The sequence below is a fragment of the Myotis myotis genome, unplaced genomic scaffold (genome assembly GCF_014108235.1).
Source record: "Myotis myotis isolate mMyoMyo1 unplaced genomic scaffold, mMyoMyo1.p scaffold_m19_p_2, whole genome shotgun sequence".
Taxonomy (NCBI): Eukaryota; Metazoa; Chordata; class Mammalia; order Chiroptera; family Vespertilionidae; genus Myotis; species Myotis myotis.
In genome coordinates this window covers 9,743,238-9,765,377 of record NW_023416324.1, presented here as the reverse complement: position 1 = coordinate 9,765,377, position 22,140 = coordinate 9,743,238, and the positions used below count along the sequence as shown (strand labels likewise).

The following is a 22,140-nucleotide window of genomic DNA, read 5'->3' as shown; positions in this document are numbered from 1 at the left end:
ACTAGAGCCTCAGTGTTCTCATCTGTAAGGTGGGAACAGTAACACCTGGCTCACAGAGCTGTGGTGGCAGTAAAGTGACATAATGAACATTATACAGTTGATGCAAGTCTTCTCCTTCTCCTGGGAGACCAGAGTCTGATGAGAGAGGCAGAGAAGTAAACATGTACGGCACCCTGGACGCCACGAGGAAGGCGTGTGCCAGGACTGCAAACACCGGGATGGGCGTACTGGTTCATGCTGGGGAAGTCATAGAGGGCTTCCTGGAGGAGGTGATGAAGGTATAGCAAGCCTGGAAGACGTTGGAAATGGTGCCTGAAACCTCACGGTGGCCTGCAGTTTGGGACACAAATTCCTCCTTACTATGAGATACTTGTTGAGTCACTTTCCTTCTCGGAGTGGCCTGGTTTGTGGGGGGCAGTGCCCACTTGGGGTGTGGTTCCTAGACAGAGGACTGGAAGGAGGGTGCTGTCCAGCCTACAGCTCTGGATCGCAGGCATCCACAGAGTAGCTGGGTCTCCAAAGGAATTTTCAATAAACGACACCAACGTCGAAGTGACGCTGGGAACCAGGGCAAATATGGACACTGGGCAATTGGACCAATGACTCATATAGACAGCTGAAACCTCAGGTTGGCATTGGGGCGGGTGACCAGGGGTTTCTCTGGGCCTGGGAGAGTGCCCTTAAATGCCTTATGCCTCGCAGCGTGGCTCCATGAGACAGGCTGGGCTCTGGCTGGCGGGACCTCTCCTGCCTTGGTCTCACCTGCTGTTATGGTGGCTCTGGTCACAGACCTCAAAGGGCTGGGCACATGCCCATTCATTCTTGGGGCACATTGGGGGGCATAGAGGGCAGACACTGGTAGGGGAATTGGTGCCAGCGTCTGGTTTCTTTCCCTCTGCCATTCCCACCCTATGTACCCCCTGATCATCCATCCAGGTGACGGTGGCATCTACCTCATTATTATTGTCATCATCAACATGATTATTATGGCAACACAGTGGCTCTGGGGTCAGCCGGTCCTTGGTTAGGTCTGGCCCTATCACCTGCAGGGTGTTCCGGGACCACTCCCTGGGTCTCTCCCGACTTCTCTGCCCGTCTGTCATTGGGAGGTTATGCGGATGAGGACGATCCGTGTGCTCGTGGTGTGTCAGGCACTGTTCCAGGCACCTGTCATACCTGAGTCCACTGAATACTTGCGAAAACCCTATGAGGTGGGTGGTCTTCCCGAGGCTCAGAGAGGGTCAGTAGCTTGCTGCAGTCACAGAGCTGCCCGACGTATAGCTGGGTTCGATCCCAAGCCCCTCCGGCTCCAGAGCCCTTGCCCTTCTCCCCGCTGCATGCGTTGGTTTGAACTCAGAGACTGATGCCAGCTGCCTTCGAGATGTTGTGGTTTATTAGAGAGCTTTGTGGTCAGCATGGCGTGTCTATCCAGGGACCATGGACATTGCTTTCTGGCCTGGCCGGGTGGGCCCTTAGAATTTATCTAGTTTGACACCATTGCATTAAGAACAGGAAAGTGATGCTAGAGGAGGAGAAGGGACTTGGCCGAGGTCACACAGCAAGTTAGGGCAGAGATAGGACCAGATACGGCTTCTCGTTGCCTGGGGGGTGTGGGCCTGGGGAATGGGGTGCATCTAGTTAGGGACTTGCCCGTCTTTCCTGCCCACCTCTCTCCAGGCCTGGTGGCTCCTCACAGAGAGGAGGCCGGCCAGCAGGGTGCAAAGGGCCCCTTTGGTCACCGAGGAACAAGGAGCTCTCCCCATAGACCACCGGCAGGGCTTGCTTTCACCTCTTTGCTGGGGAAATGCATTAACGGGATTTCAGTGCCACCTCTCAGTTGCTTCCAGAGGGCGGGGGCAGGATGGAGAGGTGTCCCTGCTAAGGTGCTTGGAGCCTTACCTGCTCACCTGTCCCTCCCTCCCCCGAGCAAGTGCAGTCCGGGTAATACCAGCGGTAAAAATGACTGTCCAGCAGGAGCGCCTGTGTATCTTCACGTGAGCTCGTTTCATCTGTCTGAACCCTGCAAGTAGGATTGCTACCCCATTTTACAGAGGAGGAAACGGAGGTTCCTGCCTCATGGTACGTGGGTCCCCGGGATCGCAGTGGCAAACAGCTTTCTCAGTTTGCCTGTCCTCAGTGGGGCGGTCGAGAGTCCTATAACCGTTGATTCTGTGAGGCCCGTGTGCACATGGCAAGCCCTCAGGGACAATTATGGAATGAATGAATGGGCAGCTGAATGAACCAATGTCTGCTGCGCCCCAACCCCTGCTGTTGGTAGTTGGTGCTGAGAGCAAGAGCCAGAGACCGGGGACATTACCCAGGAGAACTCTGGATGGAGTTGACATCCTGAGGCTCTCACCTCTCTGGCCTCCAAGGAAGGGCCACATGCAGGGTCTGCAAACAGCGCTGCCGTGTCATATTGAGAGGGACCCTTCGAGGTCATATTATCTAGGGATTGGGAGACTAAGGCCCAGGCGGGGAAGGGACTTGCTGGGGTCATGCATTAGTGACAGAGCCGGGACTCGAACCAGGATCTCCTGTGTCCTAGCCCAGGGCCCTCCCCTCCACAGGTGCTTCCTGCTCACCCTGACTCGCCTGGCACAGGCCTCGTCCACTGGGGCCCCGGAGGGGACTGCTGTGTCAGGTTGCGAGCAGGTCCATGTATGTCTGCATGGTGGCAGCATGCTGGGCAGAGGGTGGCTGCTCAAACCCGGCCCATCACCAGCTCGTCGCCTGCCCTCCCGGGCCATTACAGCCGCCTGTAATGGAGTCAGCGGCCCTGGTTAAGTGTTCACATTAGATTAATGCCTCCTCCACGGAGACAATCAGTTGGCATTTAATTTGTCTTTCCTTCTGAGCAGCAGAGTACAGCTGGGCAGCCAGGCCTCTGATGGGCGTGTCTGCCAGGCGTCCCTTCCCTGGGGCCCGGGGCTCAGTGCGGATGGGAGCAATGGGAGGAGGAGGGTGTGTGGGTGCTGGCAGGTACCTGGGAGAGTGGGGTCAGGGATGCGGGGCCTCCCCACTTGCAGGCTGGGGGACCCAGCCCCCCGTTTACTGGAGAGAAAAGATACAGTACAAGCAGATGAGAGGACGAGGTCAGGAGATGGAGGCCACGTGTCTCAGTGTTCAGGCCTCAGAGGGGTGGGCTCTCACGTATCCCCGCCCCATCCACCCCCACTGCCCTTTCTGCTCTTCTCTGTTACTTTTCTGCCACAAATGTGAATTGTTTGTGATAATAGACAAGGGGTGGTGGTGGTGTGGAATGAGGAAGTTGACTCAGTTGTGCCGTTTTAAGCTCTCTAGGTGGGCTCAGCAGAAGCCAAGGGGTTGGGGGCCAGATCTTCACACTGAGCTCCCATCTTGGAGTGCCCACTCTGATCTGTTAACCCATTGGCTTCTGGGAAACTGCACTGAAGACAGGGCCCGAGTCTGCCTCTGTGCCCGCAGCTGCACAGAGCCCAGGGGTACAGGCAGCAGAATGGCTCCAGCATGCCCCCGGGCCACCCCCTGCAGCCTACACCTGGCCGTGCTGCCATGGGGTGAGCTCCCCGGGGCCCAGGTGGAAATTGCTCTCCACCCTTCTGCCCTCCGCCCGAGGGCCAGGCCCACGCTTGGCCCAGAATGAAGTTTTCCACTGAAGCCTCACCTGAACTCACTTCCCATCACCTGAGTGACTTGGCCTGGGTGTGCCGCCCCTGCCTTTCCTGGAAAGGTGTGGACCATTCATTCCTGTGGCGCCCTCCCAGCTCTCGGAGGCCCGGCTGCTGGAGCCAGCCCTGCACTGAGGAATGAGCCACTGAGCACGTTGTCTGCTATGTGCCAGGCGTGGGGCTGGTGTTTTCACCCGTACAGCCCACCTCGTGGACTTCTCACAACCACCCTCATGTGTGGTGGTGGGCTTCCCACCTCCCAGACGGGGAGACTGCGGCTCAGAGAGGGGGACTGACTGGTCCCAAGCTCACAGGGCGGGGAACGGTTAGGAGGGGCAGGAGATGAGCCCAGGGGCCTGCTGCCCAGGAGTCCCCAGGACTTTCTCCCCAGAAGCCCCAAGGCCTCGTTTTGCTGGGGCTGCCCCCACTTTCCTTCGAGCTGGAGCCCCGGAGCCTCTTTCTCTGATCACAGAGGAAGTGAAAAGTCTGTGAGTCAGTCCCCGCCAGTGACTTCAGCTTGGCTCTCCTCCCCTCAGCAAGCCAGGCTTTGTCAGCCCCTTTCCTGTGGGGCTGTGTCATCGGGAGCTGAGGGAGTGTTGGCTGGGGGTGGGGGCTGGCTTTGAAGCTGCCCTTCCCCTCCCCCCAGCGGCTGGCTGAGACTTCTGGGCCATCACGTGGTCACAGCCCAGGCGCCTCAGGAATGCCTGGAGACCACATCTGGCTGGGGCGGTGCTGCGCCTCCCCCTCCGCCTCCCGCTTCGGGCCACTGGCCTCACACGTGCATTCCTTCTGGAGATGGTGGCCCAGGCCCCGGATCTCAGCGGCAGTATGGAGTCATTTCCTCTCCCTGCCTCATTGTCCCACATCCCTGCATCCCCTCCCCGGCTGGAGGGCTGTGGGAAGTGGGAGAGGGAGGCTGTCTTCCCTCGCCTGCTTCCTGCCCTGGCTGCCTCTCCCTGGCCTGGCCTGGTCTCTCCCTGGAGAGGCTCGAGTGGACAGAGCTGGGCGGAGAGTTGGTGCTGGGAACTCAGCTTCGGGAAGCCCCCGGGCTAGCAGGGGGCAGACAGGAGATGATCCTTCCAGGTGGAAGGAGCCCTCGATGGGGAAGGGCGGAGCAGGAGGGCTGAGGAGTAGTTGCTGCTTGGATTCATTATTCATTCATTCATTCATTCATTCATTCATTCATTCAACAAATCCATACGGCAACTCTTCGACCCTTACCCAGAGCGGGTGGGCTGTAGATGTAGGGACTATAGCAGCGAGTATAGGAGTAGCAACGACAAGCAGTTCTCTGGGCTGGTAAAAGGGCTGGACCCCCAGCTTTGGACCCAGCTCATCTAGTGACTTGTTTGGGGGTGCCCCTCCGCTGTGCCTCTCTTCCACCCCAGAACAGGCATCTCGCCCATGTGTCCTCTCTGCCCTGCTGGCCAGGTCGCAGGATGCCTGGACCTGCTGAGATGGGCGCTGGAGGGCTTCCCTGTGCTGCAGGCACACACACCCAAGCTCCCGACTCATGGACTGCACGGCCTGGGCCCCCGCTTGTCCCTGCATTGGCACAGGGGCCCTCCAGGCCGCCTTTGCCCTTGTCCAGCACCCGCCCCTGCTCCCATGTGTGGGTCATGCCCAGTGGTGCCCCAGGGGTATCTGGGGAGGCCCTGTGTAGGCCCCTTCCTTTGTGGGATCCCGATTTCACATTCAGTTCACGGCTCCAGGCAGTGGGAGGGAGTGAGCACTGGTCACCAGGGGGATTGGAGGGACCGAGTGGCAGGGGCCAGTAATGCGCCCCGAGGTCTGCCCAGCCAGACCTGGCCATGGCTGCGGGCCAGTCACATGGCTGTCAGAGAGGGTGGGTTTTTCTTGCGTGTCCCTGGGGTGTGTTGGGCCATGATCTACCTCATTGAGAAATGGAGGCCGATGTTGGGGAAGGCAGATTGGGCCCAGTCTCACTCTGGTTAGGCCAGCAGAGTAGGGGGCACCCTGCCACCCATTCCCTGCGTAGCCCTGGGCCTCGGCATTCTTATCTGTACCATCAGGTTTGGGCGAGGAGAGCCCCGATGCCCTCCAGCCTTCACTCTGGGAGATTCTGAGTGTCGGTCTTCTTCTGTAAAGTAGAAACAGCCCCACCTTCCTGGCTGTGTGATCTGGGCTCATGGTTTTGGACTTGAACATCTTCATCAGTAACGTGGAGATAGTGACTGTCCCTAAGGCTACCGTGCAGCTCACAGAATGAGGCTCTGTATGTGAAGCCCCTCAGAACAGAGCCCGCACAGCGTCTGCGCTGTCAGAGCCTGTTAGAGCCTCTGTCGGTCTTCTTACCATCCTCATCCTCGCCGTCATGGGCTCTCCTGCCTGCCTCGGAGCGGAGGCTGAGGGCGCTTTGAGGAGCTGGCACACCTGTGAGGCTTGCAGGGTGTCTGCATGTGGGAGGGGTGGAGAGTGGAAGGACCTGGGGCCGGAGTGGACCTGGGGCCAGGGCCTGAGCACGCTGAGGAGGTAGAGAAGGTGGAGGGCGGCCCATCGCGCTGTCCCTGGCACAGCGGTTGGCTCTTGCGGTGAGAACCACGCAGGGTGGGATACCACCGCCAAGCCGCCTGGGAAGACGGGATCCTGAGGCCTGGCTGCCTCAAGCGGGAGCTTGGAACTGGAGCAGGGAAAGCAGTGGAAGTGGCTGCGGGACTTGGGGAAGGCGTACATTTGAGATTAGCCTGGGAGGATGCAGAGGACTGCAGGAGGCCGAGAGGGAGGGAGGGACAGGGAAACGGAGCTGCCTCTGTTTGCTCATCTGCACAGTGGGGGCGATCCTGGGGGTGGGTGAGTGACATGTTGCATTTTATGTGTCTATGGATGCCTAACATGGTGAACACAACCCAGAAGCTGCCCAGCAAATGTCCCTCCTCTCCTTTCTCTAGTCGATCACCTGAAGAGAGAAGAATTTGGAAGTTTTAGGAGCTGTCGGGTTGGGGTGGGCAGGGTGGTTCTCAGTGACTCAGGCCGTCTTGGCCCTGGCGTGAGTTGTCTCTGTGCTCTGGGCCTTCATTTTCCCACCTGTAAAATGGGGAGGTGTTGTGTGTGTGTGTGTGTGTGTGTGTGTGTGTGTGTGTGTGTGTGTTTTCCTGTGACCACCTTTGCTGAGCGGTGGGTCAGGTAAGAGAATTAGGACAGTGAAGGTTAAAGGACATGACATCCACCAGCCCCTGACCCGTAGTAGGTGTGTCCTCTTCTCAGTGGCCATTGGCTACTCCCTGGCCTTCCTGCTGCCCCTCTTTGCTGATGCTGGTCCCTCTGCCTAAAACACCGTCCCGCCGAAACCTTACTCCTGTGGGCTGATCCAGGTGGGGGAGGGGACTGGACCGGGCCTAAGAAGCAGGTGTTGAAATTCCATAGCCCATAACTTGGCAGACCAGTTCTCGGGGAAGCTGGTGCTCCCGCTTCCGGGCTGCACGCGGTGAGGGTGGGGTGTCTGGGGCATCTTCAGAAGCACATCACCTGTCGTCATCCTTTCGCCCCAGTCAGCCGGAGCAGCTGAAGGGCAAAGCTTTTCTGCACTGTCACCACTGGGGCCGGCACAGCCAGGTTTTCCCGCCGCAGCCGAGGCACGTCAGCGTGGGCAGTGGATCCGGTCTGCCAGGCCAGCTGCTATCTACACGCTGGGGTCTGTGCTCGGTCTTCTGGGACCAGAAGTGCCCGCTGCCCACGCAGCCTGGCTTTGGAAACAAAAGGCTCAAGCAAGTTTATCTGCCGGGGTGCAGCTTAGAATCGCTAGTGAGGCGTGGGGCCACTCCACGTGCCATCTGCACGGGAGCTCATTAGAAATGCAGCATATTCGCCCCACCCCAGCCCTGCTGAATCCGGTCTGCATCCGAGCAAGATCCACGTGATGCCCATGCCTGGCCCAGTGTGAGCAGGGGCTAGGCCTCAGTCCCAGCCCTGCTGAAAGCTGTGTGACCTTAGACAAGTGACCTCACCTCTCTGAACCTCAGCTCTCTCATCTGCAAAATGGGTTTGGGGGGAAATCCTTTGCCCGAGAGGGTTAATAGTTCACATGAAAGCTGATGAGATATGTGTATGAGGCACTGAGCCCAGTGCGTGCGTGGTACCCAGACGTGCTCACCAATCAATGGCTGCTTCTGTTGCTGCTAACGTGGCTTGGGTTCTCGGTCTGGGTGGACTTAGGGCCGGTCGCTCTCCTTCTCTAGGCCTCATTTTTCCCATCTGTACAATGGGTCTGTTGACTCCTGCCCCACCTTCCTCATGAGAAGGTTGCTGAAAGGAAAAGGGAGAGGGGGCTGGGTGTCCGGCCCAGGAGCTTGGGGAATGGGTGTATGTGTAGCGGGGAGATGTCCCTGGGCGCCTGCATCTTCATCCCTCGCTGCCCCCTTCTCTGCTGCTCCTGCTGTCGCTGTAAGACGCAGTAGTGAGGCCAGGTGCTGGCACCTGCTCTGCGCAGTGGCTTTGGAATCAGGTTCTCTGCCCCCACTCAGAGCTGCATGGCCAGGAGGGATGATTCAGTGTGGGACCTGCCCTCTGGACCTTGGCTTCTCTTGAGGGAAGCCCTGGATGCCCCATGCTGCTGGGGGGTTGGGGGGGGGGCGTGAGGGCTGCTTGTGGACTTCTCCCCACCCAGGACTTCTGTCCCCCCACATTGGGCCTAGGGGTGAACTCCTGGCCTGGCCCTTGACACCCTGGATGACCTTGCAAATTTCTGGCACATTGTGGGCCTCAGTTTCTCTATTTGTACAACGAGGGTGTTCAGTGAGAATGTCCCGCCTGGGTTAGACCCTTAGGTTCCCTCTCTGCCCCTTGGCTTCCTCTGTGTCCTTCATCCCTGGGAGAAGACCCCCCCCCCCCCAGCCCCCCTGCCCTCTAGGTCCTGGAGCCTGTGGCCCATGGCAGATCTAGGCCTGGCTGCCAGTGCCGGGGGCTGATAAAGATCAAAGGGAACAGGGGAGAGGGGGGTGTGTGCATGTTTGTGTGTGTGTCTGTACGTCCCTCCGGGAGCCCTAGCCAGGCCCGTCTCGTCTCGTGTGGGAGAAAGGAGGAATTTTCCTCTGTGTGTGCAAACAGTATCCGTTTTCTCTTATTTCCAAAAGCGGGTGACGTCACCCGCTCTCCGTCCATCCCTCCCCCTGGCCTATTTTTAGCTGCCCCGGCAGCATCCTAAAGGCTTCCAGATCTGCTGCTCAGAGGCCATGTAGGGAGGCGGCAGCGGGGCAAGGAGAGAAAGGGTCTGTCTGTCCCAGGATGGAGAGGGAAGGGAGCCTGCCCCTGGCTTCCTCTGGGGAGGGAGGCGGTCTGGGTGGGGAGCCGGGTTAGGGCTTTGATTGGTCCTGGGTCCTGGAGGAGCCCAGCAGGGTTACGAGCACTCCATCTGGAGCCTCGAGCCCAGGGTTTGAGTCCTGGCTCCACCTGTCTGCACCCTGACCTTGGGCACCTGACTCTGTGCCTGCCATTCTGCACCTGTAATGTGGGGATAATGGAGGTTGTGATGTCATTGAATTATGTCATGGAGACGGGTGCCTCACGCGAAGTCAGCCCTCGTTAAGGCGAGCTGGTGTTGTTACGGCGAGTGCACTGGTTATCGTCTCATCCGGCCTCCAGTGATTGCTGGGGTATGTCGTTACCCCGCCGTGCCTTCTCCTCTCTGTCATTTCCTGTGCAGCTTCGACCCGCGTGTGCACGAACCAGACAGTACATGGAAAGCCTGGAACAGGGCCTGGCATGAAATAAGCGCTAGAGAAGCAAGCGCTGTGTTTGTTATTTTTTGTTTTTCTGTAATAAAACAGACTTTGGTTTGAAATCCAGCCCTACCCACTCACTTAGCTGTGTCTTTGGGCGGGCACTTGACTTCTCTGAGCCTCCAGCCCTCATCTGTACGGTACAGTGATGTCTTTATTGGTGAGGGTAGGCTATGGGACCAGAGACACTAAGATTGCGACAATTAGCACAATAAAAGTGCTTCTTATGGGTGCAGAGAACAGCCTGGCCCCTGCGTGCCAGCCCCGATAGTGTATGTTGCAGCCACGGCAGGAGCAGCAGTGTTTGCACAGCACTTCACAATTTTCGTGAAGGGGGAGTGGAGGTCCCTCCTGCCTTCATCTCCCATGGTGCTGTGCTCATGCCTGAAGCATGACATTCATCCGCACCACCTGGTATTAGGGCCTGTGTTGACCTGCCTGTCCCTGCCCCGCCCCCACCCCCTGCCTAGACGGAAGCTCCTGGAGGGCAGGCAGGGGTGGAGTCACTGCTGTGCCGGGTACAGGCCCAGGGTGGCTGCCTGCTTGGTGTGAGGCTGGACTGGCATGGGAGGCCCCCTCTGACCGCCTGTCCTTCTTGCTCTTACAGATGGGAGGAGGAGCTGGCCAAGAGCATGAACCTGCAGACCGTGGTGGACACGCTGAAGGAGGTAAGAGCCCCAGAGGTCCCTCCCGATCAGAAGAGGCACAGTCCTCAGGGGCAAAGTCCTCAGGGGGCAAAGCCGGGGGCAGTTCCCAGCACAGCCCCTCTTCTGTGATTTCCTGCCGCCTCAGTCTCTCCTTGATGGAGCCAAGGGGCCTCTTCTGTCCCCGGCTTTGCAGCGAGGTGTGGACCGCACAGTGTTGCAGCAAAGCTCAGGTACAGGCCTTGGGAAGCCTGGGTCCAAGCCCTGGTGCCGCCCCAGCTTGTGGGGTGACCTCGGGCTAGTGACTCCCCTCTCCTGCCTCTTCTCCCCACCTGGATGGTGTTTAAGCCCCCACCCCCACCCCCAGCTTGCAGGAACTGACTTAGGGCCAATGCTTGGAGAGGGCAGTGGGCAGGTCACGAGGTGAGCGCCCCACCCGAGTGGGCTCCCCATGGTGGGCATGAGGACCTTCCTTGTTGTTCTGGCTCGGTAGCTCTGTGTTCGGGGCCCTGCACTCATCTGCCTGCTGGGTACCCTAAGCAACTTCACCTTCCCGCCTCCCTTTTCCTCTCAGCCAAATGGGTACAAGAATAGTGGCCCCATAAGAAGGTGTGGAAAGCTCTTTCAAATATTTTTAAAAATTGCTTTCTGATACTTAAAAAATGTATCTTCTAAGCAAGTTAGAGACAGATTAAAATAATATCAATACATCGGCAGGAGAGGATGGACGTCCCCTGCTTTGATAAGGAAAGTGCTTTTTACTTTCCAAACATAACATGTTTATGCTCAAATATTTGGAAGGCTGAGAAGAGCTCAGAGAAGAAAATAAAGCCGCCTTCCAGCTCCGCCCCCCCCCCGCCCCTCCCCCCCATGGCACATTGGTGTGCGACCTTTCGGTCTTTCCCGTGCAAACACACACTCCAGGTGTGCGACCTTTCGGTCTTTCCCGTGCAAACACACACTCCAGGTGTGTCTGCTCGGTTAGGTCAGTGGTCGGCAAACTGCGGCCCCTTGAGTGTGGCTCTTCCACGAAATACCACGTGTGGGCACACACGTACAGTGCGATTGAAACTTCGTGGCCACACTCAAGGGGCCAAAGAGCCGCATGTGGCTCGCGAGCCGCAGTTTGCCGACCACTGGGTTAGGTTGACACTTGCCATTTGGGAGACCAGAGGCGGTCAATATTGGCGATGTCACACGAACGGACCTCATATGTTAACCTATGGGGATCACTTATTGCATTACTTGCTCTTTTCCTCTTACCGTCTGCCATGGGTCTCTCGTGCCGTAATATCCCTCTGAGAAGAGTTTTAAGCTGAGTGCTGGGAAGTCAGGCTGGGCCGAGGTCCTTGGAGCCCCATCCCCAGCCATCAGGTGCCTGGCCTGGCTGGGCCCAGGTGTCCGGTCCCTCCTGCCCTCAGGGTGCCCGACCCCCCTCAACCCTCCCCATCTCTGTCCCCATAGGCGGCGCAGGAGGCCGAAGCCATCCAGGAGGAGATGAACGAGACGATCGAGAGGCTGAAGGCCGAGCTGGTGGTGTTTAAGGGGCTCATGAGTGATGTAAGTGCGCTGGCCGCCGCCCCAGGCGTCATCACCTCCCCACACCCATCATGCAAAACGCTTCATTCACTCCGAGGCTCCAGAGCTCGGCTTCTAGTTAGAGTCCTGGCTGCGCGATTGACTGCGAGGATGACAGATGCATCAGAGACCAGGCGCCCCCTCCTGCCCTCCCTCTCCCGCTTCCCTTGGTCTGAGTAGAGATGCATTAATCTGCCGCTTAACCCATCCTGCCTCCCGAGGCTCCTCCGACGGACGGTCTGTGTGTGTTGGCTCCGACTCTTCCCCAGCTCGCCAGGATGCGGCGGGTGGTGGCCGAGGGCCCCAGTGCCTGGGCACAGGTAGAGGGAGGCCTGTGCCATGCCACCCCGAGAGGCTCCCAGGCCAGTGGCCTTCCGCGGGGCTGCTCTGTACAGTCGGGGAAGGCGAGTGTGTGCTTCCTTTGGCCAATCAGAGCCCTTCTGAGTGACCGCGGGTACCGGCAGCTTTTGGCAGCCCAGGCCACCTCCCTGCTGGGGACCTGGGTCTCCTGCCACCTGCAGGCAGCGGGCAGTGTGTAGGGAGAGCTGCCAGGAGAAGGTGCCCGATTCCGGGTGACTCGTCCAGGTGTGGCCTCTGACCCTGAGGGGTGTGAAGCCAGGTGTGGCTGGGAGAAACCTCCCAGGGTGCCAGGGGGAGGCCATGTGGCTCCCCTCACTGGGGTCCTGGGGGACCCCCTGTCCTGGGCAGACCCCCGCTGTCAGCCATGGGAGGAATCCTGAAGAGAGAGAGCCACCTTGGCAGGCACCTCCGTGGGGAAAGAAGGGAGTCTTTCAGCGCGAGATTGCCTTTGTGTTGTCTTTGCTCTAACAGAATAAACAGTGACACTGTGTCTGCTGAGAGGTGTCGTCCAGCCCTTAGGGAGCCCACAAACGCGGCCTCACATAGTCCACTCGGCGCCAGAGCCTTTAGCTCCCACGGCCCCGCCACCCCCGCCACAGCCTGAGCAGCGCTGGCCCAAGCCTTCACGCCCATCGAGGCCAGCCTCGGACTCCGGGGCGTCCCACCCCGCACCTAGGGCCCTCCACTCCTCTCTGTCCAGCAGGGGCCGGGGAGCAGCGCCCCACGCCATGCCTGCTCCCTCCCTCGCTCACGTAACCCCTGCTGTCCTCCCTGCAGCCCATGACAGACCTGGACACAAAGATCCAAGAAAAGGCCATGAAGGTGGACATGGACATCTGCCGCCGAATCGATATCACGGCCAAGCTGTGCGATGTCGCACAGCAGCGGAACTCGGAAGACGTGTCCAAGATCTTCCAGGTGACTAGGGCTCACCCTGCTCACCATCACCACCCCCACCTGCCACTGCCACCCTCCGGAGAGCCCCAGCCTCCCCCCCTGCCTGGCCAGCCCTGCTCCCCTCACATCCTCCCCACTTCCCCCCACCACCACCCCTCCGGCCCCCGAGGCAGCATGGCCTCCCCAGGAGAGCGTAGACTCAGGGACTCTAGACTCAGGCTGGCCCGACTCCATCCTCCAGGCTGACAGCTTCATCCTGTGGCTGAGGAGACTCTCACCCCGGGGGGTGACAGGATGGGGCTCAAGGGCGGAAATGGCAGAGCTGGGACTAGAACTCGGGTCTCCTGACCCTGCAGGGCTTCGTCCACCCACCCACATTGGGTTCACTGTCCGGATTCCTGCCTCTTCCTCGAGGTGCCAGGCTGTGGGTGCGCTGGGTGAGCTGGCTGAGCCCTGGCAGATGAGCCTCAGGAATCCAGGGACGAGCCTGTTGGCCTCTGTGTGGTTTTCCTTCCCACTGAAGAGGCACTCGGTCTCCCCCTCCCCGCTCCCCCCTCAGTGAGCAAGTGTGTGTCCCGAGAAGAGGCGATGGGTGCAGGGCCGCTGTCCCAGGGCTGGCTGGTCCAGCTGCCCGAAGGGCGCGCGTCCTTCTCCGAAGCCTGCTTCTTCAGTCTGGGCTGTGTTCGGCTTTTGCTAGCCCAGGGCAGTGTGTTGTTGCTTTCAGTGTGTGACTTTGGATGTAGCCGGGTGAGACCTGCGCTTCCCTGGGCCCCCTGTTCCCCTCTGGGCCTCCTCGCAGCCCCGCTGCTGGAGAGCAGGGGGCACCATATCAGCCTTGGTTTGGTTTGCTCATGTCTTGTCTGCTGGGAGTGGAGGGAGCTTGGTGAACCGGGGGCCGCCGCCTCTTGCCTTTGCATGTGAGCAGGAGGGATCTGGATGCAGGGAGCCATCTGGGCCTTCGTGGGGGCTTCTCTGGCTCCCTGGCTGGTGCTGAGACATCCCAGGTGATTCTGTACCGCAGCTCGCTCCTCTCCCCAAATCTGGTGGTGGCTTTTCTGGTGAAGGGGTGAGCTGAGCTGGCCCTGCCACCAGGGCAGGGCAGGGTCCAGGCTGTCTGTGTCCTCCATCCCGCATGTCTCCCCACCTCATGCTTCCTGCTAACGCCGCTTGCTTCTTAGAGGACCTGTGCATCTTCCCTGGCAGCAGCTGGCCCCAGCCACGCTCCATCTATCCCGTGAGATGCTGGCTCCCTTCCCGGTCCACCCCGACCCTCCCTCCCTGCAGAGCCTCCCAGTTACCTCGATCTCTTCCTCTCCGGGTCAGGTGGTCCCCAAAAAGAAAGAGCGTAAGGTGACTTCGGACGATGACATCTCTGAGCAGGACGGGGAGGCGAACCGGTTCTCAGATGAAGAGGTCAGCTCTGTGAACATCACAGACGAGATGAAGCGCATGTTTAACCAGCTGTGAGTACTCCCTGCCCCAGCTGGGGGCTCCTCTCTGCTCCCCCAGGTCACTAGGGCAGGGGTGGCAAACGGGTGGCCGGGGCTGAAAGTAGCCCACAGTGTGTTTTGTTGAACACATTTGCATTCATTTGTAACATTTATAATCTGGAAAGTTCCCCACTTTCAGAAAGGACCAGTGGCCGTGGTGGTCGTATTTGTGTGGGAGTCTTGGCCAAGCCTCAGACGCACCCCGACCGGTTTTCCTCGTGGTGGGATGGCTGAGCTGAGCCACATGCCCGCCACCACGCTGGCCAGCACCCTCCATCTGTAGGGTGCTTTACAATCGTGACTCCCTCAACTCCAGACTGTCGGCCCAGGAAGTGGGGTTATCGCTCCCCTTTTGTAGACGAGGAAACTGAGGCGCAGGGAAACGCCCTGGCCAAGACCACTCCGCTAATACATGGCCGAGCTGGGATTCAGAGCCAGGCCCGCCTGCCTGTGTCCTCTCCCGCTGAGATGCTGCCTGGGTTAGTGGCAGACTGTAGGTTGGACATGGTCAGTGGTGGGATGGAACCGGCTTGTACCGGCTCATGAAAGCTGATTGTTCACGTCTGCCGGCTCCAGGTTCAGTGATGGCACAATAGTAGCTTAAAATTTGCCAGCGTGGAAAACTGGCAAATGCTACCAAGCAGGGCTTACTTCGCCCCCTACCCCCACCCCCCAAGAGCTGTTTTCCCCGACACTCACTGTGTAGAGTGATCTGGGGCAGGGATGCTTTGAGGCCTTGACCTGTCCAGGTCCATGCTCTCAACCGGCTCCAGCTCTACTCTAACCCACATAGCACCCTAAAGTGGGTGGGAAAGGAAGGGGAGGGAGAGGTGTCCCTTTGGGCATTGCATGACTTGCCTAAGGGCCTGGACTCACAGGGCAGGGCTGGGGCTGGTCTCTGGGGTCACCTTTCCCTTTTCCCAGTCACCTGCTCCTGCCTGCTCTGTCTGGGGTCCCTTGCAGTTGGGTTCCTGAGCCCTGAGGACTCAGCTTTTTTCCAGAACTCCACCCCCTCCCCCTCCCACCCCCCTACATCAGTCTCAGGGCTGAGCAAGCTTTCTGACCAGTGCCTCTCCCCTGAGGTCCTCGGTCTCCAACCGCAGGGCTAGGTTTGCCATCTTTGCTCTGATGGCATCACAAAACCCCCAGAACCCCTCCCGAGAGGGCGCGCTCCTCCTAGCAGATGCCTCTGCCATCATAGGTGACTCAGAAGTCAGGGGCCCGGGACTCTGCTAATGCTTCCTGTAAAGATCAGTCTGCCCAGCCCCTTCCTGTTCGAAGGGGGAAACTGAGGCAGAGAGGGATGTGGGAGATGGGATGGAGCCTGGCCCCCGATGGTCAGTCCAGTGCTTCGTCCCCAACCAGCTGTCTTCATGCCTGGAAGAGCTGTCCCTCTGCCCTCTCCAGGCGCCATCCCTGCCCCGGTCCCTTTGCAGCTGAGCCCGGCTACTTGGCAAGGAAGACAGTGGGAACGTGGGGTGCGTTTTTCCCCAAAATGGGGCTGTGTTTTGGGGATTGCTGTTGGAAGGTGACAGGAACACTCCCAGACTCTTGATTCCTCTTTGACATCCCCCCCCCCCCGCCCCCAAATCTCATATTCTCATCTTTTACTAACAAGACGGGGTTGTGGGGGGGGTAACCCTTGGTTGGGTCTAGGGTTTCTGAACGTTGCTCTGGGCATTCCTGAGCCTAAGGCAGAATTGCATGCCCCCACCCACCCAGACTGGGTTCATTTGGTTGAATTAAAGGGCTTCTCTGAAGAAATCATTGCCCTCATTTTCATAAAGTCACCGGGGAAGCAGTAGGCTGCCTAGGAATGGGTGAGCTGAGAGGGACAGTCCCAGGAGCTGGTCCAGGGGCGCTTTGGGCCAGGCTCCTGGGTGCACAACATTAGATTGATATGGTCGTGAAGTCCCTAAGTTTAAAAAAACAAACCCTCCAATCACCCAAGGCCACGCTGACCCCACCCTAGGTGGAGCCCTAGCCCCCGCCCCTCCATCTCCGCCCCTCCATCTCCGCTTGCTGAGATCCAAGCCAGAGACTGCCCCGGGCCAGTTCCACTGAAGTCTTTGAATAATGCACTCGTGTCTGGGCTGTTTTGTTTTGATCAAAATCTGGTGCTTGGGCTTCAGACCAAGGAGAAGGGGAGGAATTGGCTACTTTCTCTGGGTGGTGGCCAGCCCTCCTCCTCAGCCCCGCCTTCCAGGTCTGCAGGGAGTGGGGGTCGCCTCCTCCCAGCCCTTTCTCTGGTCCATCTTCCGGTCCTTGATGGTTTCCTATTCCTCAGCTGGGGTTTCCTTCAGATCCCAGACCATGGGAAGGAAATGAAGTCAGCCGTTGAGTATGTGATGCACTGATAGTGGACCCCAGGGGCTTCTCTGAAGCTAGTCCAGCCGGTGGCTCCTCCCCCTGCAGCCTGGTCCCCAGCTCTGCTCGCTGGACTCACAGAGCCCCCTATAGGCTCTGACTGGAACTGCATTTTGAAGATGAGCCTCGCTCCAGGGGCTGCTCTGGGCAGCTTTTTATCAGAAATTCTTCCTTCTTGAGCCCTGCCCAGTGGCCCCAGCCTGGACCATTTTTGGAAGGTTGGGCAAATCCAGGATGGAGTTGAGGGAGGGAGTGTAGCAGTGGGGAGAGCCTGGGATGGGAGTCTGGAGACTTGGAACCCACTTCCTTCTTGGCTAATTCACCCGGTCCAGTGATTTAGCCCCTGTTGACATCAGCCTTCTCACCTGATTAGTGGGCATATTGGGCTGAGTGGTCCTTAAGGTCCCCTCCAGTTGGGGTAACCATGCATCTCCAGAAACCACGCAGTCCCAGGCAATCCCGTATGGTCCGGCCCCCTCCTTCCAGCCCTAGTGAATAGGGGAGCCCTGAAGTCACCCAGGCGGTGAATTCAAATGTGACTTTCAGCACGTGTGGTCCTGGAAGTCTACCTGATCCCTCTGAGCCTCAGTTTCCTCACCTGTAAAGTGGGAATAATAAGCTTGTCTCCTGGGATGGGTGCGAGGATAGAATAAATTGCATTTTACTAAGTGCTCAGAAGCCAGCCTGTGACAGCACATCGTGAGCGAGTGGTGCTGTTTTCGTGGGAAGGAAAGCGCTGTAGGAAACAGAAAGATCTGGCTTCAGCCCGTTTCCGCTACCGGCTGGCATGTGACTTTGGACAAGTGAGTTTTGCTTTCTGAGCTGCAATGTCCTCATCTGTAAAATGGGAGCAGTAGCATCAACCATTCCGAGTTGCCGACGTTATGTAAATCTCCTCACGCAAAGGAGAGGTTCAAGAAATGAGCTATTGAATGAAAAACGTACAAGATGGGACTTGGGCGGAAATTGCCTTTAGTCTCCATTGATGATGAAGCCTGGCCTCTTAAAAACATACATTTGAAAGTGTATAAAGAGCATGTGAGAACATTCTGCATTTTAAAAGAGTTCAACTCCGTGGGTAAGGCGCGTGTCCCCTTTGCCACCACCTCTGTCTCCTTAGGAACACACCCACTGGGGCAGCACCCTGTCTCCCTCCCGTCCTGGCCCCTGGAGCCTGGCTCCTGCTCAGTCCCGCCCTCCTTGTCCCCCTCCAGGCGGGAGACCTTTGACTTTGATGATGACTGCGACAGCCTGACGTGGGAGGAGAATGAAGACACACTGCTGCTCTGGGAGGACTTCACCAACTGCAACCCAAGTATAGACCTGCAGGGCGAGGTGAGTGGGGCCAGGCTTCCCAGGGGCCGGGAGGTGGGGACCAGGGGCACCTCCTTTCAATGATCCCTCCTCCCCATCCTTTCCCTGCAGCTCCCCACCTCAACCCCCCCTCCCCCAGCTAAATGCTCCCCTTTGATCTGTTTCCCCAGCAAGAGGAAAACTTGGGCAACTTGATCCATGAGACGGAATCCTTCTTCAAGACGAGAGACAAGGAGTACCAGGAAACGATAGGCCAGATCGAGGTGAGGGCTCGGCCTGTGCAGCCTCCGCGTCGAGACCCCTGGTGACTAAGTTGCTACGTAGGCAGGGGCTGGTAGCCTGGGGTGGCCACAGGCTCTGGAGTCAGGAGGCCTACCGGTTCCCTGCTTGGTGCTGGGAAAGCCATACCCCTTGTAGGGCCTCAGTTTCCTAACCTGTGAAATGGGAGTAGTGATCCCTGTCTGCCCCAGCGAGGTTTTATTTAAGCTATTCAACTGAGATGGTGGTCCCAAAATAATGAGAGCTGACAACTGAGTGACATCAAGTGACACTAGGCACCGAATGAGCCCATGACAAGGACACCCTTCCTAGTCTCCGCACACCCTCGTATGGACCTGCAGGTACCCAGGTACCCTATGCAGTAGGTACTGAGCATCCTGTGTTACAGAGGAGGACATGAGGCTAACAGAGACCAGTGACTTGGCCAAGGTCCCCAGACAGCACACAGCCTTGGAGCCCCGCCCTCTGTGCCCGAGAGCCTGCACGTGGCCATGTCTGCCAGTGAGGTCACTGCTGTTGTCATGCTGGAGAAAGAGGGGCCCCTGTCCTGGGGGATGTCTCCTTTGGTGGAGAAGAGTAGAAATGTAAAGACGTGAGGACTTTTCTAATCAAGGCCACAGAAAGGAGCGCAGAGGTGCAGGGTGGAATAGAGTTGGTAGAACCAGGTGGGCTCGTCAGGGAAGGCTGCCCTGTGGTTGCTAAGCAACCATTCCCCTTTCTCCAGAAGTCCTTCTCAAGGCCATGGGGACAGGTATCCAGAGAACAGAGGCCGAGGCAGGGTCCTGCGGGCGTGGTGTCCAGGGGTGGTCTGGAGGCCGCCACCACCCAGGCGGTGGGAGGGGATTGCTGAGGGTTTTGCTGTGAGGATGACTTGGCCTCACCTTACCCCACGTTGGTTCCCCTCAGCTGGAGCTGGCCACAGCCAAGAGCGACATGAACCGACACTTGCATGAATACATGGAGATGTGCAGCATGAAGCGTGGCCTGGACGTGCAGATGGAGACCTGCCGCCGGCTCATCAAAGGCTCCGCGGACAGGTACCTGGCCCTTCCTCCCTGGGGATTCAGCAGTTGGGTTCTTGGGGGACGTTTATGAGGCTGCAACTTACAAGTCTGGCCTGTTTCATCTGCCCGGCGCACGTGTCCGGCCATCCATCCAGGAATATTAGTCACCTCCCTACTGCATGCTAGATGACTTCCCTAATCTCACGTAACTCCCTGCACCCACTTACTCAACAGCTACTTGTCGGAGGCCTGCTCTGTGCAAGGCTGTGGGGATACAGTGATGAGCGTATCAGCCATCGCCCCTGCCCTAGGGAGCTTACACCCCCCTTTCTGCTGAACTGGGGAGTGGAGAAGGTGGGCAGGACACTCCTCTCCACATGGCTGATGGGACCCCCATTTGCCCATAGAAAGCAATTTCACATTCTTTCCCATATTCCACTCCGGGGCCAGGTGGGCCAGGGCCCTTTTATTTGCCGGGGTGGCTGACACCCCAAAACAAAGACAGAGCCCCTGCCTTTAAGGAACACGCAGCCTCGCCCAACCAGCATGGCTCAGTGGTTGAGCGTCGCCCTATGAACCAGGAGGTCATGGTTCCATTCCCGGTCAGGGCACATGCCCAGGTTGCAGCTCGATCCCCAGTGTGGGACGAGCAGGAGGCAGCCGATCAGTGATTCTCTCTCATCATTGATGTTTCTAGCTCTCTCCCTGTCTCCCTTCCTCTCAGAAATCAATAAAAAATATATATTTTAAAAAATAAAGGAACACACATCCTGTTGGGGAGATAGCCATGCTACTAATAAGATGGGATAATACATGTAAAGTGCTTGGCACAAGGCGCAAATAGATGCTCCTTGTAATTGCTTCTCTTGTTACGACGATATTCCCGCAGGCTGTGGTTCAGGCTGTAGAAGAGGGAGGGCAGCTCTGTGGGAAGTAGCGTGTGGGGCCCTCGGCTCAGCCAGTCCTACCGTTAGCTCACGGACCCCCCAGGTCCACTGTCGTTATCTCCCCTGTGCGGGTGGAGGAGCGGAAGCTTAGGCAGGTCAAAGAGTTTGCCCAAGGGCGCCCAGCTCATCAGTGACAGAGCCAAAATTTGAACCTAGTGCTCTTAACCACTATCCAGTATGGCCTCCCTGTGAGAATGGAGTTAACTGGGGTTGACTGAGCACGTGCTCTGTGCCCGTCCTGTGTTAGGTGGCTCGAGGGTAAGAACCACGCTTGGTCCGTGGTCTCTGCTCCCACGGGGCTTTCAGCGTCCGGAGCAATTAGAGGCTGGAACAGGAGCCCCCAGAGGTCTTGAGAGCCATGTTCAGCGTGTGGGCTTAGGAGATTCTAAGAAAAGCAGAGCAAGGGCGGGGTCTCAGGCAAGGACCCCCTCTGAGGTCAGGTCTTGCAGGAGTGGTTGCTCAGCCCTTCCGGCTCCTTAAATCCTTCAGGGTCCTCAGGCTGCCCCCCGACTGACCCCCATTCTCTCGTCCTTCCAGGAATTCCCCATCCCCCAGCTCCGTGGCCAGCAGCGACTCAGGAAGTACAGACGAGATCCAGGACGAGTTTGAGCGGGAGGCAGACGTGGAGCCCATGGTCAGCTGATGGCTGAGGCCCCCGTGCCTGGTGGTCTTGGTGATGGGGCCTCTGCCCCTTCTCCCCACGAGGCCAGGAAGGCTCCTCGGAGTGGGGCTCCGGTCCTCACCACACGGACGTCCTCTGCCCTCCCTTCTCTGGAGGCCCCAAGGGACCGCTGCTTCCTTCCTCCCTTCCACTCACCATCCCCCCGTGCCCCTCTCCATCCACCCACCCACGGAATGGTGCTCTCAATTTCTACACTCCACGTTACCAATGCAGACTTCTGTCCAGATGATGCCGTGTGAACCGTGCCTTTTCCCTTAAGCTGAGCCACTTTGAGCTCCAAAGAATTATTCGTAGCAGGTGTTTTTATACAAAACTCTAAGGTGAGGGCGGGGCCCCGGTGTGGCAGATTATGGTTTTCTACCCTCCCACCTGCTCCTCTGATTGGCTATGACCTATGCCCTCCCGTCCTCTGCTGGCCAGCACTGATGGAGTGGGGCTTGGGCGGTCCACTTCCATCCAGGACGGAGCTGTTTGCCTCTGCGAACCTTCCACGCCTGGGTGCGGACCTCCCAAGGGTTTTTTTCACTTATCAAAAGGGAAAAAAAGATGGAAGGAGGGAGGGAAGACAAATTCTTAGTTTCTTTTCAGATCGAGTGGCACAGTGGAGGGACAAGGCACTGTGGGGGAAGGTGGAGCCTCACTGTGTTTAAACTACTATGCAAAAAACAAAACAAACAAAAAAAGCAGCTTGCCTTATATATTGTGGAAGGGAGGCCTCTCCCAGACTCAGGGTTTTCCCGTGGAGCTGGGAGGGAGGCCGCCGCTAGGGCCATGTCTCTTGCAGCCTGTGAGGGGGTTCGGTCAAGGTCAGTAGAGGCCTGGGTCCTGCAAAGCCCTTGGCCACCTGACTGTTTGCTTTCTTGGGACCTCTGTGTGTTGGGGGGGGGGGTCTTTTATTGCCCTGATGACTTGATGTTTTCCCTCTGTTTCCAGCCGACTGTAAGGGGTTGGGGTCTGTAATTTCTCTGTGAGAAAGCCGGAAGGGAGCCAGGCCTGCCGTCACCCCTTCCCCAGTGGAGCCGGGTCAGGCCCGCCTGCTACCATCTTGGTTCTCCACTGTGCCCAGTCGCCCACTGTCGGGCCACTGGCAGGCACTGGGAAGGGAAGGGACGAGGAGGGAGGCAATGAGGGCTGCTGGCAGGTTGGAGGTGGCAGGAGGCGGCGCTCAGGCGAGAACCATCCTTGTTCGACAT

General features: G+C 58.3%; 1 protein-coding gene across 1 annotated transcript in view; it reads left to right on the top strand.

The window, feature by feature from the left end:
• IFFO2 (intermediate filament family orphan 2) overlaps window positions 1–21,630 on the top strand; it is a 42,492-nt gene extending 20,862 nt beyond the window's left edge. The window contains exons 2-9 of the mRNA XM_036347416.1: window positions 9,993–10,053; window positions 11,494–11,589; window positions 12,745–12,885; window positions 14,188–14,327; window positions 17,936–18,056; window positions 18,206–18,298; window positions 19,221–19,351; window positions 20,803–21,630. Of these exons, the coding sequence (XP_036203309.1) occupies window positions 9,993–10,053; window positions 11,494–11,589; window positions 12,745–12,885; window positions 14,188–14,327; window positions 17,936–18,056; window positions 18,206–18,298; window positions 19,221–19,351; window positions 20,803–20,908 (889 nt within the window). The 3' untranslated portion in view covers window positions 20,909–21,630. The remainder of the gene's footprint in view (window positions 1–9,992; window positions 10,054–11,493; window positions 11,590–12,744; window positions 12,886–14,187; window positions 14,328–17,935; window positions 18,057–18,205; window positions 18,299–19,220; window positions 19,352–20,802) is intronic.
• The last annotated feature ends 510 nt before the right edge of the window (window positions 21,631–22,140 follow it).